At 41.3% G+C, this 17,893-nt stretch overlaps 1 protein-coding gene across 3 annotated transcripts in view; it reads left to right on the forward strand.

Annotated features, from left to right (window-relative positions):
* The first annotated feature begins 3,908 nt into the window (after positions 1–3,908).
* Positions 3,909–17,893, forward strand: part of LOC114049742 (methionine synthase) — a 134,202-nt gene continuing 120,217 nt past the window's right edge. For 2 of the 3 annotated variants that reach the window (XM_027871130.1, XM_027871132.1), the window contains exons 1-2: positions 3,930–3,981; positions 14,849–15,060. In XM_027871130.1, the coding sequence (XP_027726931.1) occupies positions 3,948–3,981; positions 14,849–15,060 (246 nt within the window). In that variant the 5' untranslated portion in view covers positions 3,930–3,947. Of the gene's footprint in view, positions 3,982–14,848; positions 15,061–17,893 lie in introns of all 3 variants that reach the window. The other variant, XM_027871131.1, reaches the window with a different exon arrangement.

Consider the following 17,893-nt stretch of genomic DNA (forward strand, 5'->3'; position numbering starts at 1 on the left):
CAGATGGAATCTGGTATCGGTGGGTGGGCTGGAGGCTCTCTGTAGCAGGGCAAGTTGGGGAAAGTTTTAGTTAAGCCTAGAAGTGGGGGGAAAGGCCTAGGCCTAGACCAGGAGCTCTATCCACCGTACCACCTAGCTGCCCCTTGATGCCAGATTGGAAGAAGTGAGATAAGGGTTGTTTCCCTGCTGGAAAACCATGCCTTCTGGGGACAGCAAACAATAAAGAGCTATTATAGGTTTTCCAGTGGATGACCTGATAAAAACAATATTTCAGGAATTAGAATCTGTCAGTTATTTCACAAATTGTTATGAAGCAGTTAGATCACAAATCAGAACAGTCCCTGCCTTTTCAGAGCATAAACACCACTTTCTTACCTCTAATCACATCTCTCTCTTTTCTCCAGGCACACAGCTAGTACCTTAGTTCAATCCCTCATTAACTCTCCCCTGCATAGACTATTGCAGGATCCTCCTAATCAGCATTCTTGCCTCACTACTGTCCCCACTCCAACCCATCCTTCACCCATCCAACCCATCCTCCATGTGGCCAGCAAAAGGATTTTTCTAAAGCACAGGTTTAAACGTCACCTCATTCCCTCCATTGATAAATTCCTGTTACCTCTCTGATCAAATATAAACTCCTCTGTTTGGCATTTAAAGCTCTTTACAACCAGATCCTACCCTACTTTTCCAGCCTCCTCACACAATACTTCCATAAACTCTATGACTTAGCCAAACTGGCTTTCTTGCTTTGATTACATGACACCCTATATTGATAATCCATCATCGTTCACTGTGCTTTCGTATTGGTTGATCTCCAAGTGATGGGCATTCTGAATCATGGAGTATGTGGACGGGAGTAAAGATAAGAAGACAAGCTTGGGGTCATGTTATGAAGGACTCTAAAAGCCAAAGAGAGGATGTTATATATGATCCTGAAGGTTTCAGGGAGTCATTGGACTTTACTGAATGGGTCTGTATGTGACACAGACTTGTCCTTTAGACAGCTAGGTGGTATAGTGGATACAGTGCTGGGCCTGGAGTCAGGAAGACCTGAGTTCAAATCCAGCCTCAGACACTTACTAGCAGTGTGACCCTGGGCAAGTCACAAACCCTGTTTGCCTTAGTTTCCTCATTTATAAAATGAGCTGCAGAGGGAAATGGCAAACCACTCCAGTATCTTTGCCAACAAAACCCCAAATACTCATGAAGAGTTGGACATGACTAAACAACAACAAAATTAGGGAGATCACTCTGAGAGTTGATTGGAGGATGGACTGCAGTGGGGAAAGAATTGAGGCAGAGATCACCCAGCAGTCTATTGCAATAGTACAGACTTTAGGTGATGAGGGCCTGGATCAGAGTGGTGGCAGGGTCAGAGGAGAGAAGGGGCCATAGAGAAGAGATGTTAGGAAGACAGAATTGACAGATCTAGGCAATAGATTGGATATGGGGGGATTGGATATGGGGGGGGTAGGGATGGCAAGAGAGAATGAGGAGTCAGGGATGACACCCAGGTTGTGAGGCTAGGTGATGGGAAGGATGACGGTGCCCTAGATGGTAACAGAGAAGCTAAGAGGAGGGAAGTGTTTAGGAGGGAAAGATGGGTTCACTTACCAGTTTGAGATGTCCCAAAGGCAGTTGGAGATGGTAGATTGGCAGTTAGGAGAAAGATCAAGGCTAGGTAAGTACATCTGAGAATCATCTGCTTGGGGATGATAATTCAATCCATGGAAGTTCAGGAGAATACCAATGACAATAGTAGAGAGGAAGACGAGCTGAGGAGATCCCCAAATGAATTAGTATAGAAGGAAAAGAGAAGAGGTTCCAGGACAGAGCCCTGTGGGATACCCAACATTAGTGGTTGCGACCCAAATAATATCCAGCAAAGGAGACTGTAATGTATTACCTCTTTACATCTATCCCTTGGAACCTCTGGTTTCCTTCCTTTGGCTCACAATATCTACCTACCTGACTGCAGCCATGTTTCACATTCCATCCTGCCCATCTTTTAGTCATATTTAGCATCTAGACCACAGAGAAATAACCTGGGGAATTTAGGCAATGAGGTGACTCAGGAGATAGAGTCTTTGACCTGGAGTCAGGAAGACTTTATGCATCCCCAAAGTTTAGCACAGTGTTCGGCATATATTAAACACTTAAAAAAATGCTTTTTTCTTTTTTTCATTCACCTTCTTCGGGAAGATTTTCCTGGTTCCGCACTCCCCCCCCCCCAATGCCTTTCTTGCAAGGATTTTATGTATTTGTTCTATCTACCTTGTTAGAATTCCTTGAAGTGAAGATGTCTTTGTATCTCCAGCGCCTAGCTCTGTGCCTGTTACATAATAGGAGATTAATAAATCCTTGTGAATACAGTGGAAAGGGGCTCCCAGCTTCAATTCCAGGTACTACTTCTTTTAACTGTGGAAAAATGACTTAATCCTTGAGAACCTCAGTCTCTTTAGCTGTACAATGAGGGATTTGGAATACATGACTTTTTAGGGTCCCTTCCAACTTTACGAACATAATACTTTTAGTACCAAATTTTTTGCTAACCAGGTGCTAGCTAGTTAATTTTCAAAACTAAGTTCCATTACAGAAATAGTACTCGCTGCTCTTAGTAATTTTGGCTGCTGGGGAAAGGGAAGAGAAAGAAAAACTGATGTTTAAGAAAATAATTTTTTTAATACAGGCTTACATGCAGGGTGTGCTGGTAAATGTTTAATAACTGCTTCTCCCTTACAAAAATGTGCTTAAGAGGCACTTTTAAGTTTATTGTTGTTTAGCTGAATCCAACTCTTTGAGACCTCATTTGGGGTTTGCTTGGCAGAGATACTGGAGTATATTTCTTTTCTTTCTCCAGGTCATTTTACAGAGGAGGAAACTGAGGCAAATAGGGTTAAGGGACTTGCCTAGGGACTGTATCATTAACATTTTTTCTCTATCACTTTCTTAAATCTACAAAACTAAAACTAAAACTTTCTTAAATCAACAAAACTAGCCCTAATTTGTAGCCTTTCTCAATTTCCAAGGTCTGAATACTTAAAGTGAAAATTTAACAACAAAAATGTACCTAAGACACGCTTTTAAGTTAAATCTGTATTATTAACATTTTCTCTATCACTTTAAGTCTAGATAATCAGCAGAACTATCCATGGAGCCCTGATTTCCAAGGTCTACATACTTATACTTAACAATAGGCTCTCCGGAGCATGTGTGAGCTAGCTCCAGCACCCTTGCTTGCATGTGACAACAAACATACGGGGAAAAAAACCGTTATCAGATCCCAGATAGATACGGGAAGAAGGGCCTCTCTGGGAGTCTAAATGAACTACATTTCCCAGAAATCCGATGGGCGCCCGGAGGGCTTACACTGGCTTACAGTGAGCCAATCTGTGAGACATCATACAAAAGACCAATCACAGGGAAATGGGGGCGGGCCCTTCCTCTTTCAGAGGTTGGCTTGCCATAGATATCCAATAGGACGGGGTTGTGGGGGGAGATACCCGAAGCTCCAGGCACGCAGCGCTCCAGCCTGAGCTCTTGAGCATGGAGTGGAGCGGCGGGAGGAGAGCCTAGAAGCGCTTTCTCCCTCCAGCACGTGGGTGCTGGAGCAGCCCGAGGCGGACCAACCCTAGGGCGGGTCCCCGCCCTCCTTCTCCCTGGCCGCTTTCCCCAGTTTCTCCGGTTATAGGACGTTTGTATCTCGGGCAGCCCGGGGCCTGGTAAGACGTGGCCGAGGCAGGCGAGGGGGCGGGGAGCTCTGCTTCTTTGGCACCGCAGGGCTTTTGAGAAGGGGGATTAAGCCCGCCTTTATGCTTCCTCTCTTCCAGACCCGCCCGTGGTTTGCTGGCGCCAGCATCTGCCCCGGGTCGGGGAGGGTCGTCGCTTCCCGCCCTCCCGCCCTTCTTCGCGTCTGTGCCCGGAGCCTCAGCAGAGCGCGCGTCATGACGCCCACCCTGGAAGAGCTGCAGCCCCCGGGTAATTGCGCGCGAGCCGGCGCCCGCTGCTGTTTGTTGGTGCCCGGAGCCCGTGTTGCGTCATCGCGGTGCTGGGGAACTCTCCCGGGCCGGGTAGAGCGGGCCGCTGCTCCTAGTACTTTTCCGATGACTATTTTTTTAGGGGGGTGGTGTTGTCTAGAGCCTCCTTTTCCTTTGCTCCATTTTTCTTTCTCACTTACCTTCTTGCGCAAACTCTGAAATTTCAGAAAAGTTGGTGGAAGAGAGAGAGCCTGTTCTTCGGGAACACTGAGATTTATTGATAGGGGCACGTGCCGTTCTTTATTCGAACCCAGAGGCAGAAGGAAGATCATTCTGGAATTGTTCCCAGGGAGAGGTACAGGGAGCCAGACCCCCACAGAGTCTGCTAGGTTGAGCAGTTTCTACTTAAGACAGGACACTGTATGAACCTAGGCAAGTCACTTAATCAACCTCAGTTTCCTCATCTGTAAAATGGAGATCATAATATTAATAGCCTTCACAGTTATATAATTCAGTGCTTGGCACATAGTAGGTGCTTAATAAATTTTTGAGTTGCATTGTTGTGAGGATAAAAATGAGATACTGTATATAAAGCGCTTTACAAACCTCAAAGTTTTATTCAGAATGTCCTAAAACTTACTAGTGAGTTTTAAACCTGTTGAAAACAGCCAGGAGACTTGTAATACCCTATATTCAGCCTCATTAAACTTAAGTCTTTGTTATTCTAATCAGGTTGAGCCAAATCTCATTTCCTCCGGGTTTAAATTTCTTCCTCACGTTCTCCAGTAGTCTATAGATTTCTGTTTGGGGAGATTAGCATTTGAAATAGGAGTATGTGGGTGGGGCATGAGATCGAGGTACTGAAGTTATGTAATGAGATTTTAAATGGTTCAAACTGTGGATATTGTACCTGCTTGGAAGGTACTGTGAGTTCTTGTTCATGATTTAAGACGCTACAGAGATCAGGAGAGCTGGAATAGTTTACCTGTCATATCTATGGATGAGGGAAGAATTTAGGACCAAACAAGATTAAAGCATTCCAAAATGGAAAATGGAAAATTTTGATTATATAAAATTAAGTTTTTGCACAAACAAAACCAATGCAATGGAAATCAGCAAAAAACTGGGAAAAATTCTACAGCAGCTATCTCTGATAAAGGTCTCATTTCTCAAATATATAGAGAACTAAGTCAAATTTATGAGAATACAAGTCATTCCCCAATTGATAAATGGTCAAAGGACATGAACAGGCAGCTTTTAAACAATGAAATCAAAGCTATCTATAGTCATGAAAAAATGCTCTAAGTCACTATTGATTAGAGGAATGCAAATTAGAAAACTCTGAGGTACCACCTCATACCTATCAAATTGACTAATGTGACCAGAAAGAGAAATGATAAATGTTGGAGAGGATGTGGGAAAATTGGGACACTAATGCAATCGAATTGTGAACTGATGCAACCATTCTGGAGAGCACTTTGAAACTATGGCTATAAAACTGCGCATACTCATTGATCTAGCAATACCACTATTAGATCTGCATCCCAAAGAGACTGGGAAAAAAAAAAGGGAAAAAAACCTATTTATATAAAAATATTTATAGCAGCTCTTTTTGTGGTGGCTAGGAATTGGAAATCAAAGGGATGCCCATCAATTGGGGAATGGCTAAACAAGCGGTGGTATATGATTGTAATATTGTGCTATAAATTATTGTGCTATAAAAAATGACAAGCCCTTAGCAAGGAAGGCTTTGTTTGCCTCAGTTTTCTTATCTGTAGAATGAGGATAATAACAGCACCTACCTTTTAGGGTTGTTGTAGGGATCAGATAAGATAATATTTGTAAAGCGCTTTGGTAGTGCCTGGCTCATACTTGTTCAGTTGCTTCTAACGCTATGTGACCCCATATACATAGCATGCTGGGCCCTTTTGCCCTCCACTGTCTCTCAACTTTGTCCAAGTTCATACTCTTTGTTTTCATAACACTATCTATCCATCTCTTCTTTTGCCTTCCCCTTTTCCTTTTGCCTCTTGTTTTTCCCAACATCTGGGTCTTTTCCAGTAAGTCCTATCTTCTTGTTACGTGGCCAAAATATCTAAGCTTCAGCTTCAGTATTTGACCTTCGAATGAATAGCCTGAATTCATTTCTTAAATATTGACTGATTTGATCTCTTTGCTGTCTAAAGGCATTGTTATCTCCAGCACCACACTTCAAAAACATTGATTCTCATACATTGGTACTGGATAAACCATGGCTTTGACCATACAGATCTTTTTTGGCACGGTGATATTTCTGCTTTTTAGTATGCTCTCCAGATATGCCATAGCTTCCCTTCCAAGGAACAAGAGTTTTCATTTTATGGTTGCAGTTGTCATGTACAGTGATCTTTGAGCTCAAGAATATAAACTGACACAGCTTTCGTTTTTTTCTCCCTCTATTTGCAAGGGGGTGATGGGGGACTGTTTTCCAACATCAAAGTTTCCTTGGTGTTAAGCTTCGAGCCAGCTTTTGTACTCTCCTCTTTTACCCTTATCCAAGAGGCTTATTAATTCTTCACTTTCTGCCATCAGAGTGGTATCATTTGCACATCTGAGATTGTAGCACATAGTAGGTGCTATATAGATATTCCCTTCTCCTTTCACTTTCCTCTGATGGAATATTGTGTAAAAAGTGTTGTTTAAGTGTCAGTTATTCCTATTAAAGAAAATGTAAACTTGAGAGATTTTTAACAATCCTTATGTTCCCAGCACAGACAGTGCTTAGTGGATTAATAAATGTTTATTGAATTGGATTAAAAGATGGAGTGAAAGAAGTTCATGACGATTAGTTAGTGGTCTGCCTTTCTAGAATTCAGACTCACGCATTTGGTGTCAGAAAAATCTGAGTTAGAATCCTGCCTCAGGATTAACCCCTTTAAGTCCCACTTTCCACATCGGTAAAATGGGGTTCATGTAGCACCTATCTCATAAGGTTGTTGTGAGAATCAAATGAAATAACACGTATGTAAAACACTTTGTAAACCTTAGAGTGCTACATAAATGCTATCTGTTCTTTTAAATAAATGGAGTTGGAGAGATGGTTTTTGAAACCAACGGAGCTGTCATTCAGATGTCTTTATTTATTTATTTTGCTATGTTGCTATAAAAAGGCCCTGCCTTGCCTGGGCCTAGCCAAGCTCAGAGACACTACTCTTCTTTCTGCTCTCATTCCATTATAACATGCCCTCTCAAGGTTTATCCAACTCCTGACTGAGTTAATTTCCAGTTCCTATCCTCTTTCTAGGTGACTAATGAACCTTCAGAGGAGACTCAGAAGGGTCTAATAGGCCAGAAGAGAACCAGACAGAGCAGTGTCACCGAAACCCAAGGAAGAGACAAATGGTCATAAGGAAGGGGGTTTTGGGGGACCGAGTGGTCAGTAGCTAGCCTTTATCTAGGGCTTTTAAGATTTGCAAAGTGCTTTACCATGTTATCAGTGTTGACCCTTGTAGCAACCAGGGAGGTAGGTGCCATTATTATCTCCATTCTCCTGTGGAGGAAACTTGAAGCAGAGAAATTTGATTAGCTCGCCCAGGGTCAAGTACCTAGTAAATGATTGAATCAGGATTTAAACTTAGGGCTTCCTGGCTCTAAGTCCAACAGTAGCCACTGTGCACCACCTTGCTGACATCCCCATGTGAGGAAGAGGACTGAGAACAGGTCATCAGATTTAGCAATAAAGAGGTCATTATTGATCTTAGCTCAGTTTTACTCTGGTGAGGGGAGGCAAGGGTTAGAATTCAGACCATAAGGGGTTGAGAATTCATTGGGAGGTAGGGAAATGGAGGCATTTTTTTTTTGGAGTCTCAGGATCCCAGATTTCTGGCAGTGAGGCCAGTGTCCCTCCTCACACTCAATCCTTCTCCTCCCTTATTTTACTTTACCGTCTAAATTGGGAGGCAGTAGGTGGCCCTATTGGATTAACAACCGAGGGCCTGGAGTCAGAAAGACCTGTTTGGCCTCCGATACTTTTACTAGCATGCCTCAGTTTCCTCAGCTGTAAAATGAAAATCGTAACAGCACCTGCCTGTTGTTAGGATCAAATGAGATAATATTTGTAAAGTGCTTAGCACAGTGCCAGGTACATAGTAGGCACTTAATGCCAATTAGATTTGGAAGGGGCCTTAGCAATCATTTGGTCTACCCTTCTGATCCTCACTTGACAAATGAGGAAAGTGAGGCCTCAAGGCCTTAAGTGATACATTCATAGTAACACAGCTGATTAGTGGCAGAGCCAGAAATAGAAACCTGGTTTCTAGAGTATTCTGCTGCAGGTAAGGATCAGCTTGACCTTCTCAAGGTCTGGGCATTTTTAGTTGACTAGGAAAATTAAAGAGCGTTGTAGGGAAAACAACACTTTTTTTTTTTTAATGGAAAAAATGCCCATGTGAGAATAGGAAAGGTCAAAAGGGAGTCAGATTAGGTACAAACTAGAAAATAGACGGGCCTTCCAGGAAAGCTGGCAGTGTTCTCCAAAGTCAGCAAGTAATCTGATGTCCTATACACACCACAGATTAGAAGACTAGTGAATCTTTGCTTATGGTGCAGAAGATTAAAAAGGACATTTGGAGTTGGAATAATAGTTGCATCTTCTTTCTGAAGAAGTTCTTTAGTTATGTTCTCACTCCCTACTTAAGCAGATTGATGTAAAGGCTTATGCACTGTGTGTTCCAGGCTTAATCAGTAAACTGTGTAGATAGTATGGACAGTACTGATAGAGGACAAAGTGCTGGATTTGGAGCCAGAGGACCTGGGTTTGAATTCTGGCTCTGTCACTTATTAGCTGTGTGATTTTGGGTAATTCCCTTAACCCTTCTGGGCCTCAGTTTCATGATAGGTAACATTTACATAGCACCTACAGTGTTGTGCCAGGTTCCTTGCTATTATCTCATTTTATCCTCACAGTAATCTTGGGCTTCCTTCTCTCTGTCTGTCTGTCTGTCTGTCTCTGGGTGTGTCTCTCTCTGTCTATCTTTCTCTCTCTCTCCCCCCCCCCCCCCAGTCAGTGGAGTGCCCCCTAGAGTTGGCATCAAACAGCCAGACTCCAGGATCACGAAGCCTGACTCTAAAGTTGCCAGAACCACTGACCCCAAGGCTGCCAAGTTTGCTGCCAAAGTCAGTAAGTCTGATCCCAAGGCTACCAAATCTGGTCCCTAACCCAGCAAATCTGACGCCAGGGTCACCAAGTCTGATTCTAAGGCCACAAAGCCCAGTGATTCCAAGGCTGCTAAGCCTGCTGAGTCCAAACCAAAGATGCAGGGGTTAAAGCTGCTAGTCCCAAGCCTTCAAAATAGATGCATCAGGACAGAAGGACTTGTTTAAACCCTAAATTACTGGTTTTTTCCCAGTCAGGGTATGATCATTCTATTCACTGTTTTGTTCAAATAAAGAAAATGGTGAGTCATTAAAAAAAAAATCTTGGGCGGTAGGTGCTGTTATTATCCCCATTTTATAGATGAGGGAACTGAGGCAACCAGAGATTAAGTGACTTGTCCAGATTTGTACAGCTGGTAAGTGTCTGAGGCTGGATTTGAACTCGGGTCTTCCTGATTCCAGGCTCAGTTCTCTATCTGTTAGTGTGATCTAGTGAGCTGCTCCTGTAATGGAAGAGTTGAACTAGAACTGAGGGTTCTTTATAACTCTAAATCTTTGATTCTCTAAATCACTGGTACTTTGGAGCCACAACTTCTGAGGCTTTGGGAGGGAAGAAGTGAAGAGAACCATTGTGAAAACATTAACCAGAACATGTAACTTGTAACATTATAAATAACCTCAAGGCCAAAGGTATGAAGGATTGCTAAGTTGACTTACATACCTAAAGTTTCTAGAGGGTTCCATAAGAACTAGGGACAATAATAATAATCGACATTTATACTGTGCTTTAAGGTTGCTAAATGCTTTCCTTATTGTCTCTTTTGGGCCTTAAACCCTGAGAAAAAAGTACTACAGGTATTCTTATCCCCATTCCACAGATGAGAAAAGTGAGGCCCAGAGTGGTTAAGTGACTTGCTTATGACACAGCTAATAAATGTCAGAGGTGGGATTTGAACCTGTTTTGCTCACTCTCAAGTCCACCACTGTTCATCTTGTGCCCGGCCATATCATTTAATATCCCTCTATTTTAATTTTTTGCATTATGGTCAAAATGAGAACTGTACTGCTATCCTCTTTACCTTTGTGTCATCCTGTGCACCTGGCACTGTTCTTAACCCTTAAGTGATTCTTAAATGTTTTTTATTAAAGTGAATACAGGGAAATAGGTGGAATTCTGTGATATCAATATAACCTGTTAAAACAAAGGCCATCTAGTTTCTACAAAAGGAAATCATTGCTAATTAATCTGTTATTATATAAGATGATGGTGCAGGCCCTCATCATCTCATGCCTGGACTATTAAAAGAGCCTTCTAGTTGACCCCCACATCTTCCCCCACTCAAGTCCATTGTCCTCCACTCAGCTGTCAAAGTGATCTTCCTAAAGTTCAGACCTGGCCATGTAATCCTCTTAATAATCTCCATTGGCTTCCTGTTACCTCCAGGATCACATGTAATATCTTCTCATCAGCATTTAAGCCTTTCATAACCTCTTCCCCCCCATCTTTCCGTTCTTCTTATGCCCCTCCACGTATTGTGTGATAGTGACACTGGCCTCTTTGGTGTTCTAGAACAAGATATTTTTACTCTCCCTTTATACCCTCCTGCCTGGGATGCTTTCTCTCATCTCCACCTTCTGGTTTCTATGGCTTTTTAAAATCCTGCCTTCTACAGGAAGCCCTTTTGGATCTCTCTTAATTCTAGTGCTTTCCCTCTTTTGATTATTTCCAATTTATATCTTGTTTGTACATTATTTTTACATGCCTCCCTCATTGGATTATGAGCTCCTTAAGAGCAGGGACTGTCTTGCCTTTCTTTGTATCCTGGTACTTAGTAGGTGCTTAATAAATTTATTAACAGATTGTCTATTAGAACTCTTTAAGAGTACAATTAATGTTAATCGGGAACCCATAGGTGTAAATAGTTTTGATTTTAGAGTTTTTGACATTTCCACATGTGGGGCGAATCAATTAAACAAATAACCAATTTGATTTTGATTGCTGGGGCAGAATGTTTTGGCTTAGAGACAGACAATAAAAGATGGAGATAAGCAGGTGTATCCCCTTATGGGAAATGTAACCGGTGAAGCCCCATGGGGAGTGGGGCAGGGATGAGCTTTGTTAACTGCCTTTCTAAAAAAAAATTTTTTTCGAATAAGCAGTATGAAAGAGTGACTATCTAAGGAGATCTCCCCAACTTTTAAGATAGCAGTAAACTTTTTTGGGTATTAAAATGCATAGCAAATGGGGAAAACTGCAGTAGTGTCTTGTGAGGGAATTGTAATTATCCATTTGAATATAAACTCATGGGCAAGATAGTGTGGAGCTGATACTGTAATGAAGTGGAAAGAGACCTGGATTTGGATTTGGAGGACCTGTGTTCAGATTTGGGTTCTGCTCTTTACATTTCCCTGGTGACTTTGGAGAAGTCACCGCCACTCTCAGTTTCCCTATGTGGAAAAAAATGGATTGGATTGTTAGCCTAGTTCTCCCTCCCATTGTGTATAGTCAGTGAAAACAAATCTATACATTGGCCACGTATGCAAGTAAGTATATGACTATTCTGTACCTCTAGTTTCTCAGCTGTCTGCCTAAGGGAGGAAATTATGCTTTGTTACAAGTTTTCTGGAGTCTAATTTGTTATTTTTTACATCCTTATCTTAAGTTCTTTGTTTTCTAACTCTAGTAGTTAATTAAACATATTCTAAAATAGTTCTGGAGGAATAATTATGCAAATAAATAAAATTCACATTTCAACAAACATATTAAGCTCTTACTATGAGTAAGACAATGTTCTGTGTAAACAAAGAAGAAAAATGAAAAACAGTCTCTGCCCTCAAAGAGCTTATTCTGTTGGGAAGGATATAAAATACACAGTGCTCTTATAGAGTTGTTTCAGTCCTGTCCAACTCTACGTGACCCCATTTGGGGTTTGCTTGACAAAGATATTGGAGTGGTTTCCTTTTCCAGCTTACTTTACAGATGAAGAAACTGAGGCAAACAGGATTAAGTGACTTGCTCAGGTTCACACAATAGTGTCTGAGGCCATATTTGAACTCAAGTCTTCCTGACACAAAGCCCAGTCCTCTAACCATTCCCTGTGCTGCCCCATATAATGGTCATTAAACACAAAATAACTCCAGGAAACAGAGAGCTCAAAACTATGGGGATTAAAAATGGTTCACGTAGAAGGTTGTATGATTTGAGCTTTTAAATAGGTTGTCTGTTTTTATATATTTTTATTTTTTACTTAACAAACATTTTTAATCACTGCTCTATTAGAGAAAAAGAAACAAATGCTTCCAACAGATATGCATAATCAAACAAAACAAATGCCACGGTTGTCTGTATCCAAACCTATGTGTCATCAGTACCGTGTGTTGGTCTCCTTTTTGTCAGTATTTAGGCTGCCTGCTTCATCATTGGTCCTTTGTTAGTTTTTACATTGATCTGAGTTCTTAATACTTTCTCAGTTGTTTTCCTTTACAGTGTTGTGTAAATTGTTCTCTTCATATAAGCCTTCCAGGCTGTTGCAGTAGTCCAGGTATTAGGTGATGAGGGCATGTACCATGGTGGTGGCAGCAGTGTCAGAGGAGAAGGAGGTGTGTATATGAGAGAAGCTGGGGAAGGTAAAATTGATAGAAATTGATATCTAATTGGATATGGGGAAGTAAAAGTGAGGGAGAACTTGAGACCAACATTTAAGTTTCCTGCCTGGGTGACTGTGAGGATGGTGATATAATGGGGAGGCTGAGGTGGTATTACATCGTTAACCTGAGCTCAGCGAGATCAATTTGACAGCTGAGTAGAGGGTGGTCTGCAGTGTGGAGGTAGGTAGACCAACCAGTAGACTATTGAAATAGACCAGAGGTGAGGGTATGAACCCAGGTGGTAGCAGTATCAGTAGAGAGAAGGAGGCATATGTGAGATATGTTAGGGAGATAAAAATGCCAGGGCTTCATGACAGATGGGATATGGAGAGTTAAAAAAGAATGAGGAGTCAAGGATGACACCAGGGTTTTGAACTTGGATAACTGAGGGTATGGTGGTACTTTTGACAGTAATAAGGAAGTTAGAAAGAGGGGAAGGCTTGAGGGGAAAAGATAATGAGTTCAGTTTTAGATCTGTTGAGTTTAAGATTTTCATGGGACATTTGGTTTGAGACTGATAGTGTGAATGGGTAGTATGGAAATGTGAAACTGGAGGTCAAGAGAAAGGTTAGGGTTGAACAAATAGATCTGAGAATCATCTACGTAGAAAACATAACTGAATCCACGGGAGCTGATGAGATCACCAAGCAAAACACTATAGAAGGGAAAGGGGCTCATGACAGAGTCTTGGGGAACACCCACTGGTAGTGAGCAGACCTGCATTAAGATCCAATAAAGGAGACTGAGAAAGGGCAGCCTGAAAGGTAGGAGGAAAACCAGGAGAGCACAATGTCATGATATATAGAGAAGAGAGAACCAAGGAGAAAAGAGTACTCAGCAGTGTGAAAGGCTGCAGAGAGGTCAGGGATGATTAGGATTGAGAAAAATCCATTAGATTTGGCAATTTTAAGAGCATTGGTAACTTTGGACCGAAGTTTCAGTTGATTGAAGAGATTAGAAGTGAGACAGCAGAGTTAAGAAGAGAGTGAGGAGAAGGCAGTGATTGCAGGCTGCTTCTCAAGGAGTTGAGTCAGGAAAGGGAGAAGAGATAGAGAACAAAAGCTAGCAGCCAGCATGGCACTCAGAGAAGGGAATCGGTCTGTATAGAAGCAATGATTGAATTCATGGGAGCTAATGAAGGTCACCAACTGAGAGAAAATGGAGATAAAAGTGAAAGGGGCCCAGGAGGGAGCCCTGAGGGATGTTCACAGTTAATGGGAGTGTCATGGATGAAGTGCTGGGAACAAGATTCATTGGGTAGTTGTTTATTGCTGTTGTTCATGCTGTCTGTGTGTACTCTATTTCTTGGACAGTGAAACTGTCTAGTCAAGGGGTATTAATTTGTATTGATGGCTAAATCCTGAGTATTTGGGGACTGACAGTACAAAGGCTTGGGAGTATAGAACCTCCTGCTTGCCTTTTTTGTCATTCCTTTGCATAGACAGCCTTACTGGCTGGCTCTTTCAGTGCTTTGTGATCTGTTGAACAGGTAGATAAAACAACTTTTTTAGCTAAAAATGTATTAGGATGCAATTTATCATTATTACTATTAATGAAACAATTGCTTTGCATTAATGGTGTATTATAGATACTTTTGCTAATCCTGCCTTCTATTTTATTTGGGATTTTTAATTGTACAATAGAAGTGGGGAGCAGAGGGTACTTCTAAGCCTAATGTAGGGGAACTACATAGGAACTAATGTCCGTCAGTAATATTCTAGGAAACTGACGTGACCGTGAAGCTTCTTACTTGCTATTTTGCCTTGAAAACTCTGCCCATTTGACTTTGCTCTGACATGGGGACAAAAATAGCTTCTAGGAGCATTATGTAAGAGCCTAGCTAGTGATTATTGTACCATTCAAAATGTTTATTGTGGTTAGACATTGTTATAATTTTACTAAGCATTTTTATAAAGCATATCATTGTTCATCTTTTTTGATGCAGTATAGCTATGGCTTATAGCATCTGTGAACTTAATTCTTTGATGGTTTTCTACTATAAGCTAACCTCCCCAACTTTTTGGAGAGAGCATACCTTTATTTTTGAAAACGAATTGTTTGATTTTAATTATCTTTTTTTTTTTAAGCAGGAAAAAAAATCCCAAAGAATGATATTGAAGCCATTTTGCAGGAGAAGATCATGGTATTGGATGGCGGTATGGGGACCATGATCCAACGGTATACTCTGAGTGAAGAGGACTTCAAAGGACAAGACCTGAAAAACCATGCCAAGCCTTTGAAAGGCAACAACGACCTCTTAAGTATAACTCGACCTGATATCATTTGCAAGATCCATAAGGTATTGTACAATACAGTTTAGCATCCGATATTTTTTAAATAGTCTCATTCTCTTCAGAGTATTGTAATAGGCGCTGGGGGAAAAAATGGAAATAAGATATGGTCCCTGCCTTTTGGGAACTTATGGTCTAGTAGGTCATTAAGAATATTTCATGGATAGCCAATCTGTACAATATTATACATGTGTATTAGGGAATTATCAAAGTTATATATGAAGTTTATTACTAACTAGAGGATCAGGGGTGACTTTCTGTAGGAGGAGTCATTTAAATTGGGCTTATAAGGATATTTCGAAATCCACAGAGAAAAAGGAGAGGCATTCCAAGCAGAGGGAATAATCTGAACAAAGACATGGAGGTCTTTGTGTATGCATTGTGCATTCAGAGGGGCAGAGAATAGTCCAAATTGGCTGGAGTGTAGAGTAGATGGAGGAGAGTGATAACAAATCAAGTTGCCTAAGGTGGGGGTGACCCCAGGTCTTGGAAGCTCTGTAGTCCCTAGTAGATGAATTTGAACTTTACTTGGGAAGCAATAGGGAGCCATTAAAAGTTTTTGAGCAGAGGGCTAGCTGACTGACTGATCAGGTCTGTGCACAAGGAAGATTATCCTGGTAGTAGCATGAAGGATAGAGGGTGGGAGTGGGGAAAAAAACTATCATGAAGCAATAAATAAAGGCCTACCCTCAGATGGTTGTCATGGAAAGAGAATCAAGGGGATGGATTTGATAGATTTTGTAGCGATGGAATTGATGGGTTATGGTCACTGTAGCTGCAAGGTACTTTGTGTTCATTCTGTTATTGAGTATCTGTATTACTCGGAGTCATATATCCTAAACCATGAAGGCATATAAGAAGGTAGGATCCTTGCCTACATGGAACCCCTGGAGAATAAAAGCCAGTTCCTAGAAATCATATAAAATTTGTCTCAACAGGTTGGTTCTAGGCATTTTATATTTTTTATTTCATTATTATTTTTAAAAACGGTATGATTTGGAGGTTGTATAAGACATTTTGTTGACTCAGAGGACTAGAAGGGACTCTTCGGTCATTAACTGTATCCTTGTACCTTTGGCCATAATTCAGAGGGACTGGTAGAGTGGAAACAATATTTATTCTCAGAGTGAGACAGTTTTTCTTTTAGAGAAGAGCTATGTTATTGCTCAGCTAAGGAGAAAGGTCCCTTGGACACAGAATAATTCTTAGCCTTTGTCTTCATGAAGATAATTCAGCAATGGGGTGATATCTGCAGGGACTAAGGGGATAGGTTGTAGGGGTGGCTTTGTACTCGTAGAATGTAAAAGGGCCTTTAGGTGTAGGAAGAGCAAGAAAGTAGGAACACATTTCTCTTCATTAGTCCTCATTTAGAATGGGAACATAGACTCCAGTGGAATTCAGCAAATACTTTTTAAATGCCTCCTCGTACATGGTCCCTTGAAAAAGCCTTTTCCTTCTCAGGAAAAGCAGAGGCTAAATAATTAGTTCTTTCTCTGAAATTTTAGAATATTCAATAAAACCTTGTTATAAATTAATGAATGAAAACACATGAGGATATCATGGATTTGTGGATAGGTGAATATAAGAATGTAAGCTTTTTTGTAGACAAAGACTGTCTCACATTTGTATTTGTGTTCTTACTTATCTGGAGTAATGCCTGGTATATCATAGGATCCTAGACAGTAAGCACTTAACAACAACAATAACAATACTATTTATATAGTACTTTAAGGTTTGTAATGCACTTTAGACACATAGACACACAGGGATTATGTATACACACATGTGTGTACATCTGTTTTTCAGTCAGTTGGTATTCATTCAGCACCTACTATGTGCCAGGCACTGTGCTAAGGGCTGGGGATACAAAAAGAGGCAAAAGACAGCCCCTGCCCTCAAGGAGCTTGTAATATAATGGAGGAGATAACATGAAAACAAATGTATACAAAGCAAACTGCACAGGTTAAATAGGAAATCATTAATAGCGAGAAGGCACTGGAATTTGAGAAGATTTGGGGAAGGCTTCCTGAGAAGCTGGGATTTTAAGTGAGACTTAAAGGAAACCAGGAAGGTCAGTAGTTTGAGTGGAGGAGGGAGAGCATTTCAGGTATCCAGAGAGAATGTCTCCCAGAGCTTAGAGATGGAGTGTCTTGTTTATGGAACAGCCAGGAGGTTAGTGCACTGGATCATTAGAGAGTTAAGGTGTAAAAAAAGCTGGAAAGGTAGGATTGGGAGGCCAGGAAGACAAGGTTATGAAGGGCTCTGAGTGCTGAACAGAGGATTTCGTATTTGATCCTGAGGGTACTAGGAAGCCACTGGAGTTTATCTGTATCTGTGTCTGTGTATGTGTTATGTAGGGCTGATGAAAGTCTTTGGCTTATAGTAGTGGGGTGATGGCAAGGCTCAGGGGTCCTTAGAGACTTGCATTGCCAGGGCAGATGGTAAGGCCCAGAGGACCTCAGGATGTAGGAGCAGAGCAGATCCTAAGGCCTGGTAGTCCTTTATCTCTTCTGTGCTGTGGGCTCGGCTGGTGTCTGAGGGGCTGGGGAAGGCAAGGGGAAAAGGCACTTTACTAGTGGTTCCTCTCCTACCTTCCCTTATATGCTATGCTGCTTTCCTAAACTGTACTAGGGAAAAGTAAGTATGGTGAATTTAAGCATATCTAAAAAATGTTTTATTTCAGAAGTAAATAAAATGTTCCATCTTTATGCTGTAGAAACAGTATTGTGTTATCAGACGAAGAAATGACAGTCTGTAATAATATGCATATTATTTTTTTCCTGCACCAGTGATATTAGGAGTACATATAGAAAGATCCCAATGAGGAAATTTCCTTTCAAA

Source organism: Vombatus ursinus, unplaced genomic scaffold (genome assembly GCF_900497805.2).
Source record: "Vombatus ursinus unplaced genomic scaffold, bare-nosed wombat genome assembly UNPS02014798.1, whole genome shotgun sequence".
In the NCBI taxonomy this organism is placed as follows: domain Eukaryota; kingdom Metazoa; phylum Chordata; class Mammalia; order Diprotodontia; family Vombatidae; genus Vombatus; species Vombatus ursinus.